The sequence below is a fragment of the Triticum dicoccoides genome, chromosome 6A (assembly GCF_002162155.2).
Source record: "Triticum dicoccoides isolate Atlit2015 ecotype Zavitan chromosome 6A, WEW_v2.0, whole genome shotgun sequence".
Taxonomy (NCBI): Eukaryota; Viridiplantae; Streptophyta; class Magnoliopsida; order Poales; family Poaceae; genus Triticum; species Triticum dicoccoides.
Genome location: NC_041390.1, coordinates 11592506 through 11613325, shown reverse-complemented (window position 1 = coordinate 11613325; position 20820 = coordinate 11592506). Strand labels below are relative to the sequence as shown.

Below are 20820 nucleotides of genomic sequence, written 5' to 3'. Positions count from 1 at the left end.
GCGATAGCCTCGGGAGGGTAATCTCCTCCAAGCCTCGCATCAACAATTTCTTGCACCTTGCATTCATCAAGTCTTGGTCTAGCCTGCATGATGATGTCATTACAGTTTTGCTATTGCATCTTCTGAACAAATTATATCGGCGAACGCAATGCATACGTACCCATGTCACAAGAAATCGTTGGGCATGTGGTAGTGTACAATCAAGTTCCTTTCGACCAGTTAAAAGTTCTAGCAGGACAACCCCGAAGCTGTGGACATCGCTCATCGTAGAATGTTGACCGCCCATTACAGTCCTGAAAGAACAAAAGACTAGATAAGTAGGAGTGTAATGATTTTGCAAACCTGGTTGAGGAATCTGACAGCAGGAAACATTTTTTTTTGCATACTCAGGCGCGTCATAACCACGAGAAACAAAACAGACAGCTTCTGTGCAGTAGTTAGCCTGTCTGGAAACACCAGGCCAACCAATCTTTGCAACGTCCCTGTCAAAGAGAAATATGTTGCTGGACCTGATGCAACTGTGGATTATGCAAGGCTGTGCTTTCTCGTGGAGGAACTCAAGCCCAGCTGCAGCATCCATGGCAATCCTCATGCATTGCGTCCATGATAGAACAGGTCCTCGTTCAGCTCCCGAAACATTGCTTTTACCTGTGATCATAAACCACAAGAATATCAGTTTTTTGGCGGGAGGAATTATTTTCTTAATACAATATTCATAGCAGTTGATCAATTTGGTGTTACATGTTACATTTGAGATTTTTTTTATTTGACTCATAGAAGTCCCATATTGATATGACACAAACGTGAGCACAAACATAACAAAGTGCCCCCCTCCCCTAAGGCCTTGCTTGGACTGATTGTAAAATTTGTTTGCTTCCTAGTATTTCAGTTCAAAGTTGAGCTAAATACAAGAGAGCACGAAAAAATCTTTTAGTAACAACTCACCATGAAGAATATCTTGCAAGGATCCCCTGGATGCGTACTCGCAAGCAAGAACCCGGTTGTCTCCTTCAACACAGTGTCCGAGAAGCTGGAGAACATTCTCATGTCTGAATCTTGAGACCACCGGAACCTGCAGCAGAAGGGTGATAGTTAGAATGTACTGATAAACGAAGAGCATTAACTGGAATGGGGAAGAGGCAAGGTATGCGGCCATGACCTCCAAAACAATTTCTGTAGTAGGCCTAATCTTCATGATCATGGATTTACGTCCATCTTTCAGCACTCCAAAAAAGAATTTAATCTGTAAGCTCTGTCCTATTAGAGCATCAATGCTAAAGTTCCTGGTTACTTCCTTCAGTTCATCCATGGAAATGGATGGTACCACTAATGGTATCACGTCCTCTGCCTTTCCACTTTTAGGAAGTCCAGAGTTGCTACCTTCATTAAGGGAAAATTGAGAAATTGTTCAAGAAAGATTTGATTATCCAGTTCTACCATTTAGCACAACGAATATTTATCAGCAAGTTTCTAATGTGATAAATCTGAATGAAATTGGGCTCTATCGTAGATGATCCTGTAGACGGAACTACTAATAAGACACATTTTAGCACAAGAGGGATGAGAATCACCAAACATGTTTATGGCATACAAGGAAATTTTACAATATTTAAATCTTATAATATTTTAAAATAAAAAATGATGCATTTTTATTGCTTCACAAACTATTGAGTTCACTATTATAATTGAATTTAAATGTGATATATATAATTGAAGGAGAGAGGAACTATTAAAATTGACACACAAATTGGAAAGGGCCATACTGATTCCTTATTACCTGTAGCATTTATGCCCTTGTGGTGGCGGTAGGCCTTTCTAATTTTCCTAAGTCTGTCCGCGACTTCAACCATTTCTGGACGCATTTTATCCTCCATTTTCAAGCATTCAGCTGCTAGTTTTGCGACATCTTCAAGAAATTTCATGTTCTTTTTATCATTCGCAATTTCCTCATCAAACATTTGTCTCACCTTTTTCCCTTTTCTCAGGGCTTCGGCAAAATTTTGAGCAAGGATGATAGTCCCATCCACAGCTTTCTTTCGGGTGATGATTTCCAGCAAAACAACTCCAAAACTGTATACATCACTCTTGGGAGTTAGAATCCCACTCTGACAAAACAATGGGTCCACGTAACCTATGCAACCAATGACAGATCTGGTATGCTGAGTCTCGTCAGCAGCAAGCAATCTTGCTATCCCAAAATCCGATATCTTTGGCTGAAGATTTTCATCTAGCAGTATATTAGCAGGTTTGATGTCACCATGAAGAACAGGACTATACATTGAATGCATGTATGATAATACTTCAGCTGACTCAATAGCAATGTCCAAACGTTTGTCCAAAGGGAAGGGGACAGAACCATTAGCATCGCTGCTGCAGTGAAGGATGTTGTAGAGGTTGCCATTGCATACAAACTCCATTACGATCATAAGAGCATTCTCCTCCGTGCAGCAACCAAACAGTCTAACAACATTCTTGTGATTTATCTGGGAATGCACTATCACCTCTTTGGCAAACTCCTCTTTCTTGGTTCCATTTTTGTATTTCTTTACTGCGACTGGACGAAGATCATCTAATTTTCCCTTGTAAACCTTACCGAAGCCCCCTTCTCCCAGCAGGGTGCTATACCCACCGGTGATGCCTTCTATCTCTTTTTGAGTGAAAGATCTTAGGCTATGGTTGTTATCCACTCTTTCTAGCACGACCTTTCCATTAGCATGAAGGAAATCCCTAACATTGGTACCCTGGTAATCCATTTGCAAACCAAGATCAAATTTGTAAAACAAGGAGAGGCGTTTTTGCCTGCATCAGAATGTCAACTAGTATCACTGTGCTTACTTGAGTATGTTTTTGCGGGGGTGATTTTACCTCCACAACTAAAGACATCATAAGATTGATTGCAAGTAGGGTATTTTACAAAATTACTTCCTCCGTTTCAAAATAATTGAAGTTATAGATTTTTTTCTAAGTCAGCTTAAGTTTGACCGACTCTATAGAAAATTGTGCCAATATCTACAACACCAAATACACACGCTGCGAAAATAATTAGATAAATAATCTTGTGTGACTAATTTGGTGTTTTACAAGTTAATATATTTTCCAACAAACATGGTCAAACTTAAACAAGTTTGACTTTGGACAAACCCAAAACTTCAATTATTTTAGAATAAATGAAGGTAGTAAAAGATAAAATATACTGCATATATTTTCCATACAGAAAATGTTGATATCAATAAGACATGTACTCCCTCCATTCCTAAATATAAGTCTTTTTAGAGATTCCAACAAGTGACTACATATGAAGCAAAATGAGTGAATCTACACTCTAAAATATGTCTACATACACCGTATGTTGTAGTTCATTTAAAATGTCTAAAAAAACTTATATTTAGGAACGGAGGGAGTATATTATTCAGCATGCATATCCTTACAAGCGTGACGTAGTAGGTGTGCTCAGCTTGATGCAAGAACACGAAATTCTTATGGCACAGAAGCAAATTTCCCCTCTTGCTGAAAATGGGGCAACCAAAAATCAAAATTCCAAGGTGCCGTGAATTGGGAAGCAGGGAATTAGGTATTCTAATGGTTATATCCCACACATGTGCAGTACTGACAATTGGTGTCATACCCTTGATTTCAACTCGTAAAATCAAGTTGGTTCCTCCTCACAGAAGCATGCCATTTGGTTGGGTTGCTTGTGCTTAGATTGTTGAGAAATTGCAACCCCAAAACAAACAAGTAAACGGAATGATCCTGATGCCGAACCCCTCAAAGCATACTATACTAGTCTATAAGGCAAGATTCATCCTTTCCAAATATCCTAAAAATATTTTGCCGAGAACCATGGTGAAAAACAGCGATGGACAACAAAGATGCTCCATAATCCCATGAAAATGAATACGCCAAGCACTGGTTACCTGTTGACGCCGCGTTATTTCCCTACAGCCTGTGAATCTGAGATGGTCTTCCTCTCATTGCCTATCGCTGGCTTGTTTGCAGTGCGGAGGGAACGCGGCAAGAAAGTCAATATGGAAGGAGTAGTAAAACAGGGTGCTGACGGTCGCAGCGGCCGGCCCAGGCCAGCAGAGTTTTATATAATCCACTAGAGTTTGGCATATCTGCCTGACCCAGGACCTTCCACTCATGAGTTAATTGCAGGGAACTACCACACTTCAGCACGTCATAACGAATCAATACCATTAGTCATTTTTTTTGCCATGCAGTATCAACTCTAAGCCTAAGTGTTTTGCCATGCAGTATCTACTCTAAGCCTAAGTGTTGCAAAATGATCTGACAGCCGTATAAGCGCGTATTGAACACGTATCTGACCGCTGGGACCCGTGTGTCAGGGGCTGACGTGGCATGCTCTTTTATAAAACAACCCTTACTTTTTATTTAATCACGGATATGTCCTCCAGTTTTTCAAAAAAGGTCTTGCCACAGGAAGCCTTTTTTCACAAATAACCTCACGCGCGCGCGTCCAGCCTGGATTCGAGCCCGCAACCTGCGGTTAGAAGAGAACGCTCCTCCTCTTCGTCTAAACTGCACGCGTAAGCCTAGTTATACTGGTGCCATTCGTTTTTTTACAAAGTAGAAAATCGCGCGACCGCCGAATCGATCCCGCCGAGTCATTCGCCGTGCGCGCTTGCTGCCTCTGCCACACGCCATCCTATGCGTCAACTAGTGGCTGCCTCAACTAGTACATGTATACTATGCAAAAAGAAAAACTAGTACGTGTATACGTCTTTAAACTCCGAGCCTTTCCGGTTTTTATGCGATACTAAAAAGTATTATATGTCCATCACGTTGTACAATTAAAAAAATGTTCGCCGCATCGTTTAATATGTATATTGAACATTTTTTAATATACAATGATCTTATTTAAATATATGATATCATATTCTAAAAACTTAATCATGTATATATTGAACATTTTATAATATACGATGTCTATACATACGTGTGTGTATGAATTTTATCAATATACACACACTACATTCGGTCTGAAGAATAAACCTGCTAGTCTCTGCATTGTTTTTGGGTTGAATTCAAAAATTTTAAAATTACTCTGAAAGGTAAATAAAGTGTTTGTGCATTTAAAATAATGTTTAGAACATTTTTGGGAAAAGTTGAACACGTATTTAAAAATTATAGTATTTTATAAAATTTTCAGCATGCATTATAAAATTTATTACAATTATACAATAATTTTTAGTACATGTTATCAAATTTTTGAGTAACTGTGCATTAAAAAATACATGTTATCACATATTTTTTTAAATGTGTTGGCCTCACTAGGCCACGGTTGGGCCATGCTGCAGCCCATGCAACGCTGGCTCGTTTAGCTCGAGCGGATCGGGGATTCAGGGACGAGGGACACGGGCGGCGGCGTTTGAATCCAGCGATGGTTCCGGCCACCGCGCCGCTGCGCCTCCGCACCGCCGCACCGCCCGACCGCGCCGCCGCGCCTCCGCACCGCCGCACCACCCGACCGCGCCGCCGCGCCGCCTTTAGCCCTCGTCGCCTAACACGAGCCGCTGCTCCCGCGAGCCAGCCGCTTCTCTGCTGCACCGGCGAGCCAGCCGCCGCTCTTCTGCTCCGGCGAGCCAGCGACGGGGCTCCGGCGAGGGGAGGCCGGCGAGGTCGAGGAGGCAGGGCTTTGAGCGATTAAATTTACAACAAAGGTGTTTTCTGCAAAAAAACATGCCAGGTTTGGCTTCTGACACACGGGTCCCAGCGGTCAGATACACCGTTAATACGCGTTTATACGTGGGTTAGACCGTTTTGCAACACTTAGGCTTAGAGTTGGTATTGCATGGCAAAAAATGACTAATGGTACTGATTCGTTACGACGTGCCGAAGTGTGGTAGTTCCCTGCAATTAACTCTCCACTCATTCACCGGTCATATGCTGGCCATGAGCTCTCTGCAAAATACGAGTAACACCGAAGGACGTTAAGGGCATCTCCAACACGGACACTCAAACTGCCCGCATGCGTCATGCAGCGTGGTTCGAACGTGTCCTGTCATCCAACGTGGTTCTGAAATCGGTCTACTCGGCAGTCCGGATGCACTTTTTTCCATAAGCCAAAAACAAACTGGGGGATTTGCGAGCACCCACACCGCCACCACGCCCGCTTCTGACTATCCTGACCCACCCAAAACCCTCCTTCCCAATGGCGAAGACAGCGGAGCCAGCAAGGGCCCTGCCCCCCTAACATCCCTCATTTAAGCCTAATATCTAATATGCATGTGAGCAAGTGATTATCTAATGCTAAAATGGTGTATTTTGATGCGTCGGCCCTCCCAAACAGAGCTTAACAGCTCTCGGCCCCTCATTCGATTTTCCTGGCTGTGCCACTACTCGTTCCTTGCCCGCGTGGGTTCGCATCCCACACCAGCTGCTCACATTCATGTCGTTGTAGAGCGGCTACTCCACAATGATGCTGGCCCAAAGCAGACGCGACTTCTCAGTGGCGCCAGCATTGAAGTGTCGTGCCCACCGAGATGTTGGGAAACATAGTAGAAAACAAAAAAATTTACACCTACGATCACCCAAGATCAATATGAAGATGTATAACGGGCTAGGATCATGATTGTTACCGTCACCGAGTTGCAGCGGAAGAAAAATGTGTCGGTGTAGATCGTAGTTGGAGTCCCTCGAACCGTCAATGAACGATCTCTTATACGTCCACGAATAGTCCCTCGAACCAAAGACCGAAAGCACGGTATCTCTACTTGGTTGCAAGCGTGCACTACAAGAAATATGTCAACTAGTGACCTTCTGTCAGTGACCCTGAAAGAATTGGTCATAGATCTATGACCATTTGAGACCAATTGGTCAAAAGCTACTCGGGGGGCTCCAAACCCTCAACTATATCGACCATTTTGGCCATAAAGGTCGTAATTTCGTTACACGAAATGGTCATAAAGCAGACAGCACTGGTCTGCTGCCTTATTCTAGCTGATCACGACCAATATAGATGGTCATAACCTCGTAAGTTGTGGTGGATTGCTATGACTAGGCGCCACCTCATTAGTTTTGCCTATGTGTCATGTCCATGTGTCAATTTTTGCACTAGGTTGTGAAGCAACCTATATTTCTGTCATTCCCAAAATTCTCAAAAAAAATTGGGCATTCTTTACTATCCAAATCATTGCCTCATGACAATATTCAACTCCATTTGCCTGGTAAATCTTCCTCAGCAAATTTCTAAAGTTTTTGTTCAACTCGAACTGTTGTGAAGGAAGTACTAGCTAGGCATATCCTAATGAGCTGAATTTTTGCCACATCTTCTATATTCCCAAATCATTGCTCTCCACAAAATTTAAGCCCCATCTAACAATACATGTGGGTGTGGCTTCAACATTCATATTTCTGTCCAGTGTGGTACATTGCAAAGCAAGTGACACCTAGGCTACTCCATTTGGGCTGCAAATTTTCCAAGATAGTGTCCTTAGTAGATGATCATCCTCGGCCAAAACTCAGGCCCATTGGCCATGTGCATTTCTCGTACCACTTATCAAACACTTGGGTGCTAATTCATGTTTGAGCATTGTTCGGTCTCCTCGTGAGATTCTTCTATTGTTATTTTCTTCCAAGCATCTACCTGAGGAATGCCAAACCTACTAGACATGCCTAGGCTTCCGAGAATGCATGGCAACGCCACGGTCACGCGGTGACCACGCGACGGGCATGCGAGTCTACGTGCTTTGGAGTTGGGGCCCTGGGTCACCGTCCAAACCTCAATGTATCACCACCAAACCATGTATTTATGCTTAAATAGATACTTATGTACCTAGAAATGATTTCTGGAAAAAATAAATAGCAAACTATGAGGCAACTACAGTTCAAATTTGACCCGCTTCCTGCTGAATCGGCGGGAATTTGTCTTTTTCACCAGAGATGGATCAAAGCTTTTGACACCCAAACATTTTTTCAATTGTGCATTAAATAAGGCCTAGTATTTTAGAAAATTAATTTGGTCCAATTTTGCAACAAATATATGATAGGTCCTTCACAAAAAAACTCATTTCGGGCACTCGGAAAATGGAAAATGAATTTTCCGTGCAAAGAAAATGAAAACTCCCTTAGGCAACATTGTTTTCCATTCCAATATGCATCTTTGTGAACAATATGAGATCATTTTAACAAACTATGCCATGAATGTGGCCATAATATTGATCATTTGACTTGAAAGCCATGAATCTTCACAAATGATAGCTCATTTCTGAGAACACTTTTTTAAAAGAATTGCCGTATTACAAATTTCTTATTTTTCCTGGTAACTTGGTCACATATAATGACACAATGCGAAGGTTTTCCAATTTTTTGATTTGTTTTGAATTTTTTATGCCCGTTTCAAAATGCGGTCAAAACAGCGGGAATGACCGTTCCTAACTAGTGGGTGAATCTTGGAATTTTTTTGGTGTTTCTCTGATTGAATAGATACTTTTGTACCTAGAAATTATTTTTGAAAAAAATAAATAGCAAACTATGAGGCAGCCGCAGTTCAAATTTGACCCGCTTCCAACAGAAACGGCGGAAATTTGTCTTTTTACCAGAGGTGGATCAAAACTTTTTACACCCAATAATTTGGTCAATTGTGCATTAAATATGGCCTAGTATTTTAGAAAAATGATTTGGTCCAATTTTGCAACAATTATTTGGTGGGTTCTTCACAAAAAAACCTCATTTGGGGCACTCGAAAAATGGAAAATGACTTTTTCGTCCAAAGAAAATGAAAACTCCCTTAGGTAACATTGTTTGGAATTCCATGATGCACCCTTGTGCACAATATGAGATCATTTGAACAAACTATGCCATGAATATGGCCGTAAGATTGATCATTTGCCTTGAAAGACATGAATCTTCACGCATGATATCTCATTTCTGAGAATACTTTTTTAAAATAATTGACGTATTACAAGTTTATTAAAAAAAATTAAAAACCTGGTCACATATGATGACACAATGCGAAGGTTTTCCAATTTTTTTGATATTTTTTGAATTTTTTATGCCCGTCTCAAAATGCGGTCAAAACGGCGGGCTTCACCGTTCCTAGCTAGTCGTTGAATCTTGGAAACCTTTTGATGTTTCTCTGATTAAATAGATAGTTATGTACCTAGAAATGATTTTTGGAAAAAATAAAGAGCAAACTATGAGGCAGCTACAGTTCAAATTTGCCCCGCTTGCAGCTGAACCGGCGGAAATTTGTCCTTTTCACGAGAGGTGGATCAAAGCTTTTGACACCCAACCATTTTGTCAGTTATGCATTAAACATGGCCTAGTATTTTATAAAATTGATTTGGTCCATTTTTAAAACAATTATTTGGTAGTTCCTTCATAAAACCTCATTTCGGGCACTCGAAAAATGATTAAAAATAGCTAGAAAGATAAAAAATGCATGCAAATTTGTGATCATCCATAAAATGTGGTCTAAATTGAGTGATAAATCTAGTTGTGTCGTTTTGGAAAATATTTTTGATAGCTGCTTCACAAAACCTCCTAGTTTTAGTACTTAGAAACTATTTTAAATCATAAAATTTCTGAACCAATCAGGTCTCTTCCCACAGATCACTCCAATGTAGTCGATCTGAACCGTCCAGATCCGATGGATCAAACGGCTCTCACTCACCTCTCAGGTCTCTCTCCGCCAACCCAAACCCTAGCAGCCCTCACTCCATCCAGATCTCTCTCCCCCTCTCCCCAAGAACCCACCCGCCGCCGCCCGTCTCCTCCCTCGTCTTCATCTCCTCGCCGCTGCTTCTGGCACCTCCTTCCCGTCCCCGGCCTCCTTCCGCAACGCCCCCATCGATCCCGATCCCCTCTCCTCCCTCGTCCTCATCTCCTCGCCCCCACCGCTCCCACCCACCGAACCGATCCTGATCCCTTCCAGATCGAGAGAGAGTGAGAGTGAGGGAGTCCTGGATTAGGGGTGTCCGGATGGCCGGACTATACCTTCAGCCGGACTCCTGAACTATGAAGATACAAGATTGAAGACTTCGTCCCGTATCCGGAAGGGACTTTCCTTGGCGTGGAAGGCAAGCTTGGCGATGCGGATATTTAGATCTCCTATCATTGTAACCGACTTTGTGTAACCCTAACCCTCTCTGGTGTCTATATAAACCGGAGGGCTTTAGTCCGTAGGACAACATACAACAATCATACCATAGGCTAGCTTCTAGGGTTTAGCCTCCTTGATCTCGTGGTAGATCTACTCTTGTACTACCCATATCATCAATATTAATCAAGCAGGACGTAGGGTTTTACCTCCATCAAGAGGGCCCGAACCTGGGTAAAACATTGTGTCCCTTGTCTCCTGTTACCATCCGCCTAGACGCATAGTTCGGGACCCCCTACCCGAGATCCGCCGGTTTTGACACCGACATTGGTGCTTTATTTGAGAGATCCTCTGTGCCGTCGCAATCAGGAAGGATGCCTCTTTCCGTCTTTAAAGACGACACCATTGCTAAGGGAGCTTTGGCTGTCGGCCAAACTCTCCGGCTAGGTGGTTTTCTTATGACCACCTGTTCGGTTGTTGCACCGACGATGACCTCTCGGGTCATCAAAAGCAATCTTCACGTCAGCTCGGAACTCGCTGAGCAGCTAGATCCAATGGAGCTCTCTTCCGTAAACGAGCTCTTGGATCGCATCGCCGTCCTGGGGGTCGCTACGGATTACAACCAGGTTGGGCTTAAACCCGATCTAAGAGAGATTAACTCTCCTCAATTCACCCATCATGTTGCCGTGGTAGAGGCGCGGTGCGGTGACCCTTCGTCTATCTTAAGGACTAGCTACGTCCGGATTCCCGATCCCTCCAAGCCGGATACCCGCGGAGGGGAGGATGTAACTCAAGACCTGAACTTAGAATCAGGTAACGGGCTAGATTCATTGGACAACATCCAAGAATCCAAACTTCAGAGTTCGGAAACTCCTTGGCCTCTGAGTCTCAGATTGGGTGAGGTTTCGGATTTAATTCCACCCACCCACCCGAACATAAGCGATCTATCCCAAATTAGGCAAAATCCCGAAGAAACAGTACATCATTACTGGGCCAGATTCCTCCTGGTTATGAACAGGATAAAGGACTGCCGCGAGGAAGACGCAATCTCAATCTTCTGCAATAATTGCACGGACAAGGGAATCCTCAACGCCATAAGTCGTCGTGATATTACACGCTTCGCTGACTTGGCGTCCATAGTACAAAAGTACTGTGCGATGGAAAGCGCCTGGAAAACCGAAATAAAATTTTGGGACAATCCGGCCCTGAATAGAAACCTCGTCCGAAATAAAAGGGTGCATCATCGTCAGACACCCGGGTTAAACACCAAAAAATCAAAACCCTCCACAGGGCATGGAACCGTACTGGAAGGATGGCTTAATGGACCCTGTAAAATTCATAGTACAGAAGACGCCACACCAACTCACAGCCTTAGAGCATGTTGGATACTCCGGCAGGTGGCCAAAATTGGCGAAGACCTCCTAAATCTGGAAGCCGCAGAAAGCCACCACAGGGACACCAACACAGTCTTCGAGACTTCCGCATCAAATAATATGCGAAAAAGAACACTCCGCAGCCTTGCCGAAGTTTATGAAGTAGCAACAATAAACCCATGGAGTGACACGGCTATTACTTTCAATGCCAGGGATGAACCTAAATTCCGAACAGCCCGAGCACCAGCCCATTGATCCTCATTCCAATAGTGGACGACTTTCGCCTCACCAAGGTACTCATGGATCCTCATTTATGAGGAAACCCTTCAAAAAATGGAAATAGACTGGAACCGCATCGAGCGAAGCAGCACAACCTTTAGAGGAATAATCCCCAGTCGGGAAGCGCACTGTACAGGAAAAATCACACTAGATATGGTGTTCGGCATGCCAGATAATTACAGGTCCGAAGAGGTCACGTTCCAGGTGGCCCCGTTCAGTAGCGGATACCACGCTCTGCTAGGGCGGGAAGCGTTTACAATCTTCCAAGCAATACCCCATTACGGGTACATGAAGCTCAAGATGCCCGGGCCGAACGGAATTATCACTCTCGCTAGTGATCCGAACATAGCGCTCCGCGCCGAAAACAAGACAGCCGCATTGGCCCTTGAGGCACTATCCGAAGCCCTAGCGGCTGAGGAACTGACTACGCTACGCTCCACGGTAAACAGGGACGATGTGATACTCGACAAAAGATCCAAGTCCACCTCGTTTAAACCAGCGGACGAAATAGTCAAATTCCAGGTCCGTCCAATGGACCCCAATAAAACAGCTTCCATCGGGACACAATTAAACCCTGATGAAGACGCCGCACTGCGAGAATTCCTACGTGAAAATTGGGACATCTTCGCCTGGCACCCTTCAGACATGCCAGGAATCCCACGCAGGCTGGCCGAACACAACTTAAATATCCTAAAAGGATTCAAACCTGTCAAACAAGCTCTGCGGCGTTTTTCCGAACCTAAGAGACAGGCCATGGGAGAGGAGCTAGCCAAGCTACTGGAGGCCGGATTCATCAGGGATATAAAACATCCGGACTGGCTAGCAAACTTGGTGATGGTACCAAAGAAGGACAAATCCTGGCGCATGTGAGTTGATTTTAAAGACCTTAACAAGGCTTGCCCAAAGGATCCCTTCCCCCTCCCCCGCATCGATCAAATTATCGACGCCACCGCAGGACACGATTCGTTGTGTTTCCTTGACGCATACTCCGGCTACCATCAAATCAAGATGGTGGAGTCAGACCAAGCTGCAACGGCATTCATCACACCATACGGCCCATTCTGCTTCAACACAATGCCCTTCGGGCTCAAAAACGCCGGCGCAACATATCAGCGCATGATTCAGACATGTCTGGCAAACCAGATCGGCAAAACAGTGGAGGCATACGTGGATGATGTGGTCGTCAAAACAAGACATGTCGAATCTCTAGTATACGACTTGAGGCTTACATTTGATAACCTCCGAACATATGACATCAAGCTCAACCCAGAAAAATGCGTTTTCGCCGTTCCAGCTGGAAAGCTCTTGGGTTTCATTGTATCCGGTAGAGGAATCGAAGCAAATCCAACCAAGATCCGAGCTTTGTCACAATTGGATATCCCAAAGGACCTCAAACAAATACAGAAATTAACCGGATGCGTGGCGGCTCTAAGCCGCTTCATCTCCCGCTTGGGAGAAAAGGCACTACCCCTCTATCGCCTCCTTCGGTGCACCGAACACTTCGAGTGGACGGATGCCGCCACGGCCGAACTCGACGAAATAAAAGCCGTATTGGCAACAAACCCAGTCCTGGCCGCGCCAAACATCGGCGAACCAATGCTATTGTACATTGCAGCAACCCATCAGGTTGTAAGCGCAGTGCTCGTCATCGAGCGGGAAATGGACGGACACAAATTCCCCCTTCAAAAGCCGGTCTACTACGTGTCCACTGTCCTCACTCCATGCAAATCATGGTACCCGCATTATCAAAAGATTGCATTCGCGGTATTCATGGCATCCCGGAAGCTGCGACACTACTTGCAAGAGTGTTCGATAACAGTAGCCTCCGAAGTACCACTCAACAATATTATAAACAACCGCGATGCAACGGGCCGGATTGCAAAATGGGCCATCGAGCTCCTCCCATTCGACATAACTTATAAGCCACGACGAGCTATTAAGTCGTAAGTTTTGGCCGACTTCATCGCAGAATGGACGGAGGTGCTTAACGGCGCCTCCATCGACGAGGAGCACTGCACTATTATGAGTGCGGTGATCCAAAAGGTTCTGTCTGCCAAGAGCGGGCTGACTGAAGCTTGTGCCAGCCTGCTAACAGGCTTTGAGGTATGTAAAAAATATATGAAAATATTACCGCATAGACAGTAGCCCCTGATGCTCTGTTTGGCGTTCACAAAGAAAAGCCGAATAGAGGATCTAGTAATATTCGCAGGAGTCTAATATAATTATGTCGATATGCGTATGCAGGCTTCACTGTTGGCCTCTGCTGCACTGACTGCGGAGGTGGATGCGCTGAAGCAGAACCTCAAGCGGTCCGAGAAGAGCTCGGCCTTGCCAAGAAGAAGCTCGAGGAAAAAGAAGGTAAGTAATAACTTGCAGAGTATATTAAAAAGATGAAGTTGCAAAAAATGACAGGATCGTTATTGATGTGTCAAAACTGGATCATGCATTTCGACGGCTCCAAAATGTTGGCCGGACTAGGGGCTGGCGTCGTTTTGACGTCCCCCACAGGAGACACAGTTCAATATGTACTCCAGATTATGTACACAGACTCCAATAATGCAGCCAGATATGAGGCCCTCTTACATGGTCTCCGGATGGCAGTATCCATGGGCATTCAAAGCCTAGAGGTGCGCGGCGACTCGAACCTCGCGATATCCCAAATAAATGGAGACTTCGATGCCAAGGATCCAAAAATGGCAGCTTACCGCAACACCGTCTTAAAAATGTCAGCTCGGTTCGAGGGGCTCGAATTTCACCACATAGCCCGGGAAAATAACCAGGCGGTAGACGTCCTGGCACGCATCGGCGTAAAACGCGATGCAGTCCCCCCCAACATCTTCTTGGAAAGGCTGTTCAAGCCATCCGTAGTATGGGAAGGGGAACCTGACAATAACAGCCCGGACCCAGCGCACTGCTCGACACCGAACAATCTGACATAATTGGAGGTTCTGCCAATGAAATTACAACTTCAGCCAACGCAATAAAGGCCATCATCGCCCCGTGGATAGAACCATTCCTAGCCTACCTTACTAGGTAGGAACTCCCAGAGGACCAAAATGACGCACGCTACATAGTGCGGCGATCTAAAGCTTATAAAGTCCATGAGGGAGAACTTTATAAGAAAAGCACTACCGGAGTCCTTCAAAGGTGCATCTCCGAAGAGGAAGGGCGGAACTTGCTGGCTGAAATTCATGCCGGACTCGGTGGTCATCACGCTGCAGCTCGGTCCCTTGTAAGCAAGGCCTTCCGTACTGGCTTTTATTGGCCGACGGCCCGGGCAGACGCTCGGGACTTGGTCCAACGATGCGTCGGTTGCCAGCTTTTTGCAAACCAAAGCCATATGCCACCCACCGCCCTCCAAACTATCCCCATCACTTGGCCTTTCACGGTCTGGGGGCTTGATATGGTTGGACCCCTTAAAGGCGGAACCCACAAGAAAAAATACTTACTGGTCATGGTGGATAAGTTCACCAAATGGATAGAAGCCAAGCCTGTTAAGACGGCCGAATCCGGACCGGTGATAGACTTTATATCCGGGGTTGTACACCATTACGGCGTCCCCCACAGCATCATCACTGATAACGGGACAAACTTTACGGTCGATGAGGTAAAACTCTGGTGCAAAAACATGGGCATCAAGCTCGATTGTGCTTCCGTCTATCACCCACAAACTAACGGACAGATCGAACGCGCAAATGGTCTTATCATGAGCGGCATCAAACCCAGATTAGTGCGGTCCCTTAAGGAATCTAATACGCACTGGGTAGAGGAGCTCGACTCCGTACTCTAGGGGCTGCGGACCACGCCGAATCGCACCACCGGATACACACCATTCTTTATGGTGTACGGCGCAGAGGCAGTTTTGCCCTGTGATATAATTCATGACTCACCTCAAGTGTGCATGTACGAAGAAAGAGAAGCCGAGCTCGATCGGCAGGATAGTTTGGACGCCTTGGAGGTGGAGCGTGACATGGCAAAAGCCTGTTCCGCATTTTATCAACAGCAGGCTCGAAGATATCAAAGCAGAAAAGTTCAGGCCAAAAATTACAACGTTGGCGAATTAGTTCTACGCCTGCCGGACAAGAAAAAGGACAAACTCAAGCCCAAATGGGAAGGTCCCTTCATAATTGACCAAGTCCTGACTGGTGGAGCGTACCGCCTGCGAGATGCGTCGGATAACCGACTCGAGCCGAACCCATGGAACGCAGCCCGCCTCCGAAGAATCTATGCCTAGCGCCGGACTCTGTGTTTGTCTCCTTCGTCTGTCCATTTTTTATATTTTATGTCTTACATTTCTCTCCTTCCCCTATCTTCTCTTATAGCCCTTAAAGGCTCATTAAGTGACACGCTACCCGCGCTCATTAACCTGTGGGCTTCTTTAAACAGAAGCTTATTTATACGGGCTTCATGCCCAACACATGTGTTACACTTCCGCATGTACCTTTTATTTCACCATTATATGCATCGATGTGACTTAAGTTTTGGCCAAGCTGGGTTGCCTGGCTCCTGTGCTTACCCCTACGTTCCCGATTGTTCAGCTAGGTGGTAAAGGGAGCACCTCTGTGATTGTTACTGCCGGGTCAGCCGGATGTGTACCTCAGACTGGGTGAAGCCGAAAACTAGTGTTCTTAAGGGCATATTCGGTCGGTGACCTGAAAGATGATTTTTTTCACTTATTTATCTATGCGCCCCCAGATGATTTCTCCTGCGTCTTTTTCGCAGAATGGACATGCACTTTAGGGCATGCCTCCTAGGGAAAGGAACCCTTAACGGAACTATTCTCCCTGGAAGATGTTTCTTACTAACCATGTAATATAATATAACTAGTTGGGCACTTATCTGTTAAAGCACTAATGACCCCTACGCCTGGTCTCCATGCATACCCTAGTTCTTATATAACCGCAAGGGTATTCGGACACACTCTGGACCGTCAGGTCCCGAGGTTGAAGCGAAAAGGTCGGCCATGACAAACGATCTACATTCCGGCTAGAAGGCATTACAAATGTCAATTAAATTACATAGTCATTCTGACTGATTGTATTCCTCTTCAATACCATCTAACAGGCTGTCTAGCTTACAGTCCTGCTGGGAATACTTTGCGGCCAATTCTACTTGGCCGTACACTAAGCTTACAGGGATCTCCTTCCCATCGGGCCCCACAGGTCTGACCTCGGCCATGTGGTTTGGGTCAGCCTTTGTGTACCGCGTCTTCACCATGGCCCAGGCCTCCCTAGCGCCTTGACGGCAGGCCGATATCTTCCACAATCGGAAGCGCCGCCGCGCTCCCTTCAGCTTCTCTGCAAGCTCTCCAAGGCCCTCGGGCATGGAGAGGGAAGGCCATAAGGCTTGGGCAACGTCTTGCATCGCCTGCCGAACTCGCTCGTGCAATTGCGAGAGCTTGGGAAGAAGGTCACCCGTAGAACCGGGCATCTCCTCTGAAGTACGACCTGTTAGCATACCTACAGACATCACTCTATTAGTCGACTACCTCGCCGAACTCTTTTTCAAAGTTCGTTTAAGCACTTACTAAATATGCCGCGTCGAAGCCGCTAATTCTCCTTAGTGGAGTCCGACAGCTGGGCACGAACATCTTTTAGTTCAACGTCCAGCTTGGTGTGGGCATCCTGAAGATCATTCTTCTCCCGCCTCACCTTTGTCAGCACGCTCTCACCAGCCTCTAGCTGGCGTAGGAGTTGTTGCTTTTCCGGATCCAGTCCGGCGCCATCTGCAATTTCATTTGTCAGATTCGCACATACGCCGCATAATACTTATCTTTTTTGAAGCATATATTACCAGAGGGGGTCTCCTTGGGCTCCCCTGTCGCGGCTAGTGCGGCCTCAAGTTGTGCCTTGCACTCTTTTAGCTCCTGGGACAGTTGGGTATTCTTCTCTGAAAGAACCTGCATATCACATGATCCTTAAATCAGTTATTCTAACTGTTTCAAGTCTCGGGGGCTATTGATATATATAACCATCTAATTTTCTCACCCGTATGTCTTTTACATATTGCTCGGTGGCTCTGGCTAGACCATTTTGAGCGGCACGGAGATACGCATCTCCCGAATTGAAGGCATCCAACGCCTCTTGGGAGAAACAAGCGTCACGAAGAACTGTCCGGCGGCGCCGATGGTTGATGGCACTCTCCACCTCGGAATGGGTGGCAGACAGCCTGTCCGCATCCTCTGTCGGAGGAGCGTCCGGTGCACGCCTCGTGTTCGCCTCCGCCTCCGGACCGGGCTGTGGAGCCTGGCTGGTGGAGGCGCGATTGGCAGCCTCTTAGGATATAGTCCGGCGAGGTCTCTTTGTCCTGAACAGAGCACGAGTGTTAATATGCCTTGAAGGAATAACACCTGGGAATAAGAAGGCGCGCTATACCTTTGCGCTGGCACCTCAGTCCGAACTACACTTCTTTTTACCCCACGGGGCCCCGCAGCCCCTCGTTGGCTAGTCGCCGCAGGCTCGGCCTTCCGCCTCTGGAACCTCCCCTGCAAAACACGGTTGTTGTCAGGAAACTGAAAACACGTGAGGATGGATCCCTTTTCAAGGTGCTAGGACTCCGGTCTTAGTTACCTGGGAGGCCGGGATTAACCCTGGGTAATCGGCTGTAATGGCCACCAAGGCATCGTCCTTACTCAGTTGATGGAACACCCCATCAATCAGCTCCACAGATAAGTCCGGATCCTCTTCGGGGGCTGGATCGAGGGTCCGTTCTAGATCCTCGGGCTGTGGAGGCGGGCTGTTAATGTCCTTTACTTCCTGACGCAGTTCCTGCGTTGAAGTCGTTAGACTATATATTTAATCATGGGTATATAAAACGGATGGGAAAGTGAAATTGTCCGCTTACCCAACTTGGAGGATTGTACATAGTAAATCCACCCTGTGGGTTGACGCGGAGGAATTCCTCCTCTTCTCCCTTGTACAAAGTGGACAAGATCTTTACTAGAGCGGCAGCTGAGTCCGGCCCCTTACGGCCGTAACGGGTGGCGTCATCCTCCCCGTTAAAATCCCACATGGGGTGACCTCTATACTGTAGCGGTTGCACCCCCCGCATGATGCATACGGACATGACTCCGATCATGGTTAGTCCGGAATGAGCCAATAGTCTTATCCGGCCCATCAGGTAAAGGACGTCCCTGTCACTTTCTCTCTGAGAGCTCCGTGGACGCCAGCTTAGGCGTTTCTTCCGGGGAGCACTGTTGAACTCAGGGAGGCCGATCCGAATAGGATCAGGCAGCGGGACATCCTCTATATAGAACCATTCCAAAGGCCAGTCCTCGGACGCCTTCTTTGGGGTTCCGGATAGATATCCGGTCCCGGTGATGCGCCACACTTCGGCTCCGCCCACTTGATATATTGACCCATCCTAAGAACGGGGCAACAGGAAGAATAGCCTCTTCCACAGTGCAAAATGAGCCTCAACACCCAAGAACAGCTTGCAAAGGGCAACGAAGCCCGCGATATGCAGTATAGAGGTGGGCGTGAGGTTGTGCAGCTGGAGGCCATAGAACTCCAGAAGCCCCCGGAGAAACGGATGAATTGGAAATCCAAGTCCTCTTATTAGATAAGGGACGAGGCATACCCGCTCTCCTTTGGAGGGATTGGGGGCGCTCTCCGCTTGCTCTCCGCCATTATAGGTGGCGAGTCCGGCTCGGACCGGGATCATATAGGCCGGAGGGAGTAATCCCTTGGTCTGAAGCGATATTAGCTCGCTATGCGGGATGGAGCACCTCTCCCAGTCTCCAGGCTTAGGACTCGAAGGGCGAGAGGAGGAGTTGCGACGGCTGGCCATGGTGGAATGGACCTTTGCTGGATGCGCTCTGATGACTACTCGCAAGGGGAGAAGGTGTGGTTTGGATCTAAATCCCCATCCCTTTAAATAGGCGGCTCATTTACGCGGCTAGGGGTGTGAATGTAAAAACACCCAGACTTCTCGTATTCGTTTGACACGTGGAAGGCGGCCATTATTGGGCGTAGAAGCCAAGGAACGCTGCATTTACAAAAAATAGGACATTATTCGACAGGTACACGGAATCTGGAGGGGAACCCGCCTTGCAATGTCGAAGACAATCTACACGCCGGACTCGTCGTCATTGAAGCCTGGTTCGGGGGCTACTGAGGGAGTCCTGGATTAGGGGGTGTCCGGATGGCCGGACTATACCTTCAGCCGGACTCCTGGACTATGAAGATACAAGATTGAAGACTTCGTCCCGTATCCGGAAGGGACTTTCCTTGGCGTGGAAGGCAAGCTTGGCGATGCGGATATTTGGATCTCCTATCATTATAACTGACTTTGTGTAACCCTAACCCTCTCCGGTGTCTATATAAACCGGAGGGCTTTAGTCCGTAGGACAACATACAACAATCATACCATAGGCTAGCTTCTAGGGTTTAGCCTCTTTGATCTCGTGGTAGATCTACTCTTGTACTACCCATATCATCAATATTAATCAAGCAGGACGTAGGGTTTTACCTCCATCAAGAGGTCCCGAACCTGGGTAAAACATTGTGTCCCTTGTCTCCTGTTACCATCCGCCTAGACGCACAGTTCGGGACCCCCTACCCGAGATCCGCCGGTTTTGACACCGACAGAGAGCTCGCCTCTTCCCTTCTAGATCGTCGCCGCCACCTCCCTCCGGTGGAGCTCGCCGCCGTCCATGGTCTGCCCCAGGCCCGAGGTCCTTCGCTCCTCTAGATCCGGCCTCCTCCTCGGTCCTGTTGGGGAATGTAGTAATTTCAAAAAATTTCCTACGCACACGCAAGATCATGGTGATGCATAGCAATGAGAGGGGAGAGTATGATCTACGTACCCTTGTAGATCGCAACGGAAGCGTTGACACAACGTAGAGGAAGTAGTCGTACGTCTTCCCGATCCGACCGATCCAAGCACCGTTACTCCGGCACCTCCGAGTTCTTGGCACACGTACAGCTCGATGACGCTCCCCGGGCTCCGATCCAGCAAAGCTTCGGGGATGTGTTCCGTCAGCACAACGGCGTGGTGACGATGATGATGTTCTACCGACGCAGGGCTTCGCCTAAGCACTACAACGATATGATCGAGGTGGAATATGGTGGAGGGGGGCACCGCACACGGCTAAGGAACGATCACGAA

General features: G+C 46.6%; 1 protein-coding gene across 1 annotated transcript in view; it reads right to left on the bottom strand.

The window, feature by feature from the left end:
- LOC119315473 (probable LRR receptor-like serine/threonine-protein kinase At5g37450) overlaps positions 1 to 2796 on the bottom strand; it is a 3974-nt gene extending 1178 nt beyond the window's left edge. The window contains exons 1-6 of the mRNA XM_037590095.1: positions 1778 to 2796; positions 1160 to 1380; positions 946 to 1072; positions 387 to 648; positions 161 to 293; positions 3 to 83 (exon numbers count right to left, since the gene is read on the bottom strand). Of these exons, the coding sequence (XP_037445992.1) occupies positions 3 to 83; positions 161 to 293; positions 387 to 648; positions 946 to 1072; positions 1160 to 1380; positions 1778 to 2753 (1800 nt within the window). The 5' untranslated portion in view covers positions 2754 to 2796. The remainder of the gene's footprint in view (positions 1 to 2; positions 84 to 160; positions 294 to 386; positions 649 to 945; positions 1073 to 1159; positions 1381 to 1777) is intronic.
- Between the last annotated feature and the right edge of the window lie 18024 nt (positions 2797 to 20820).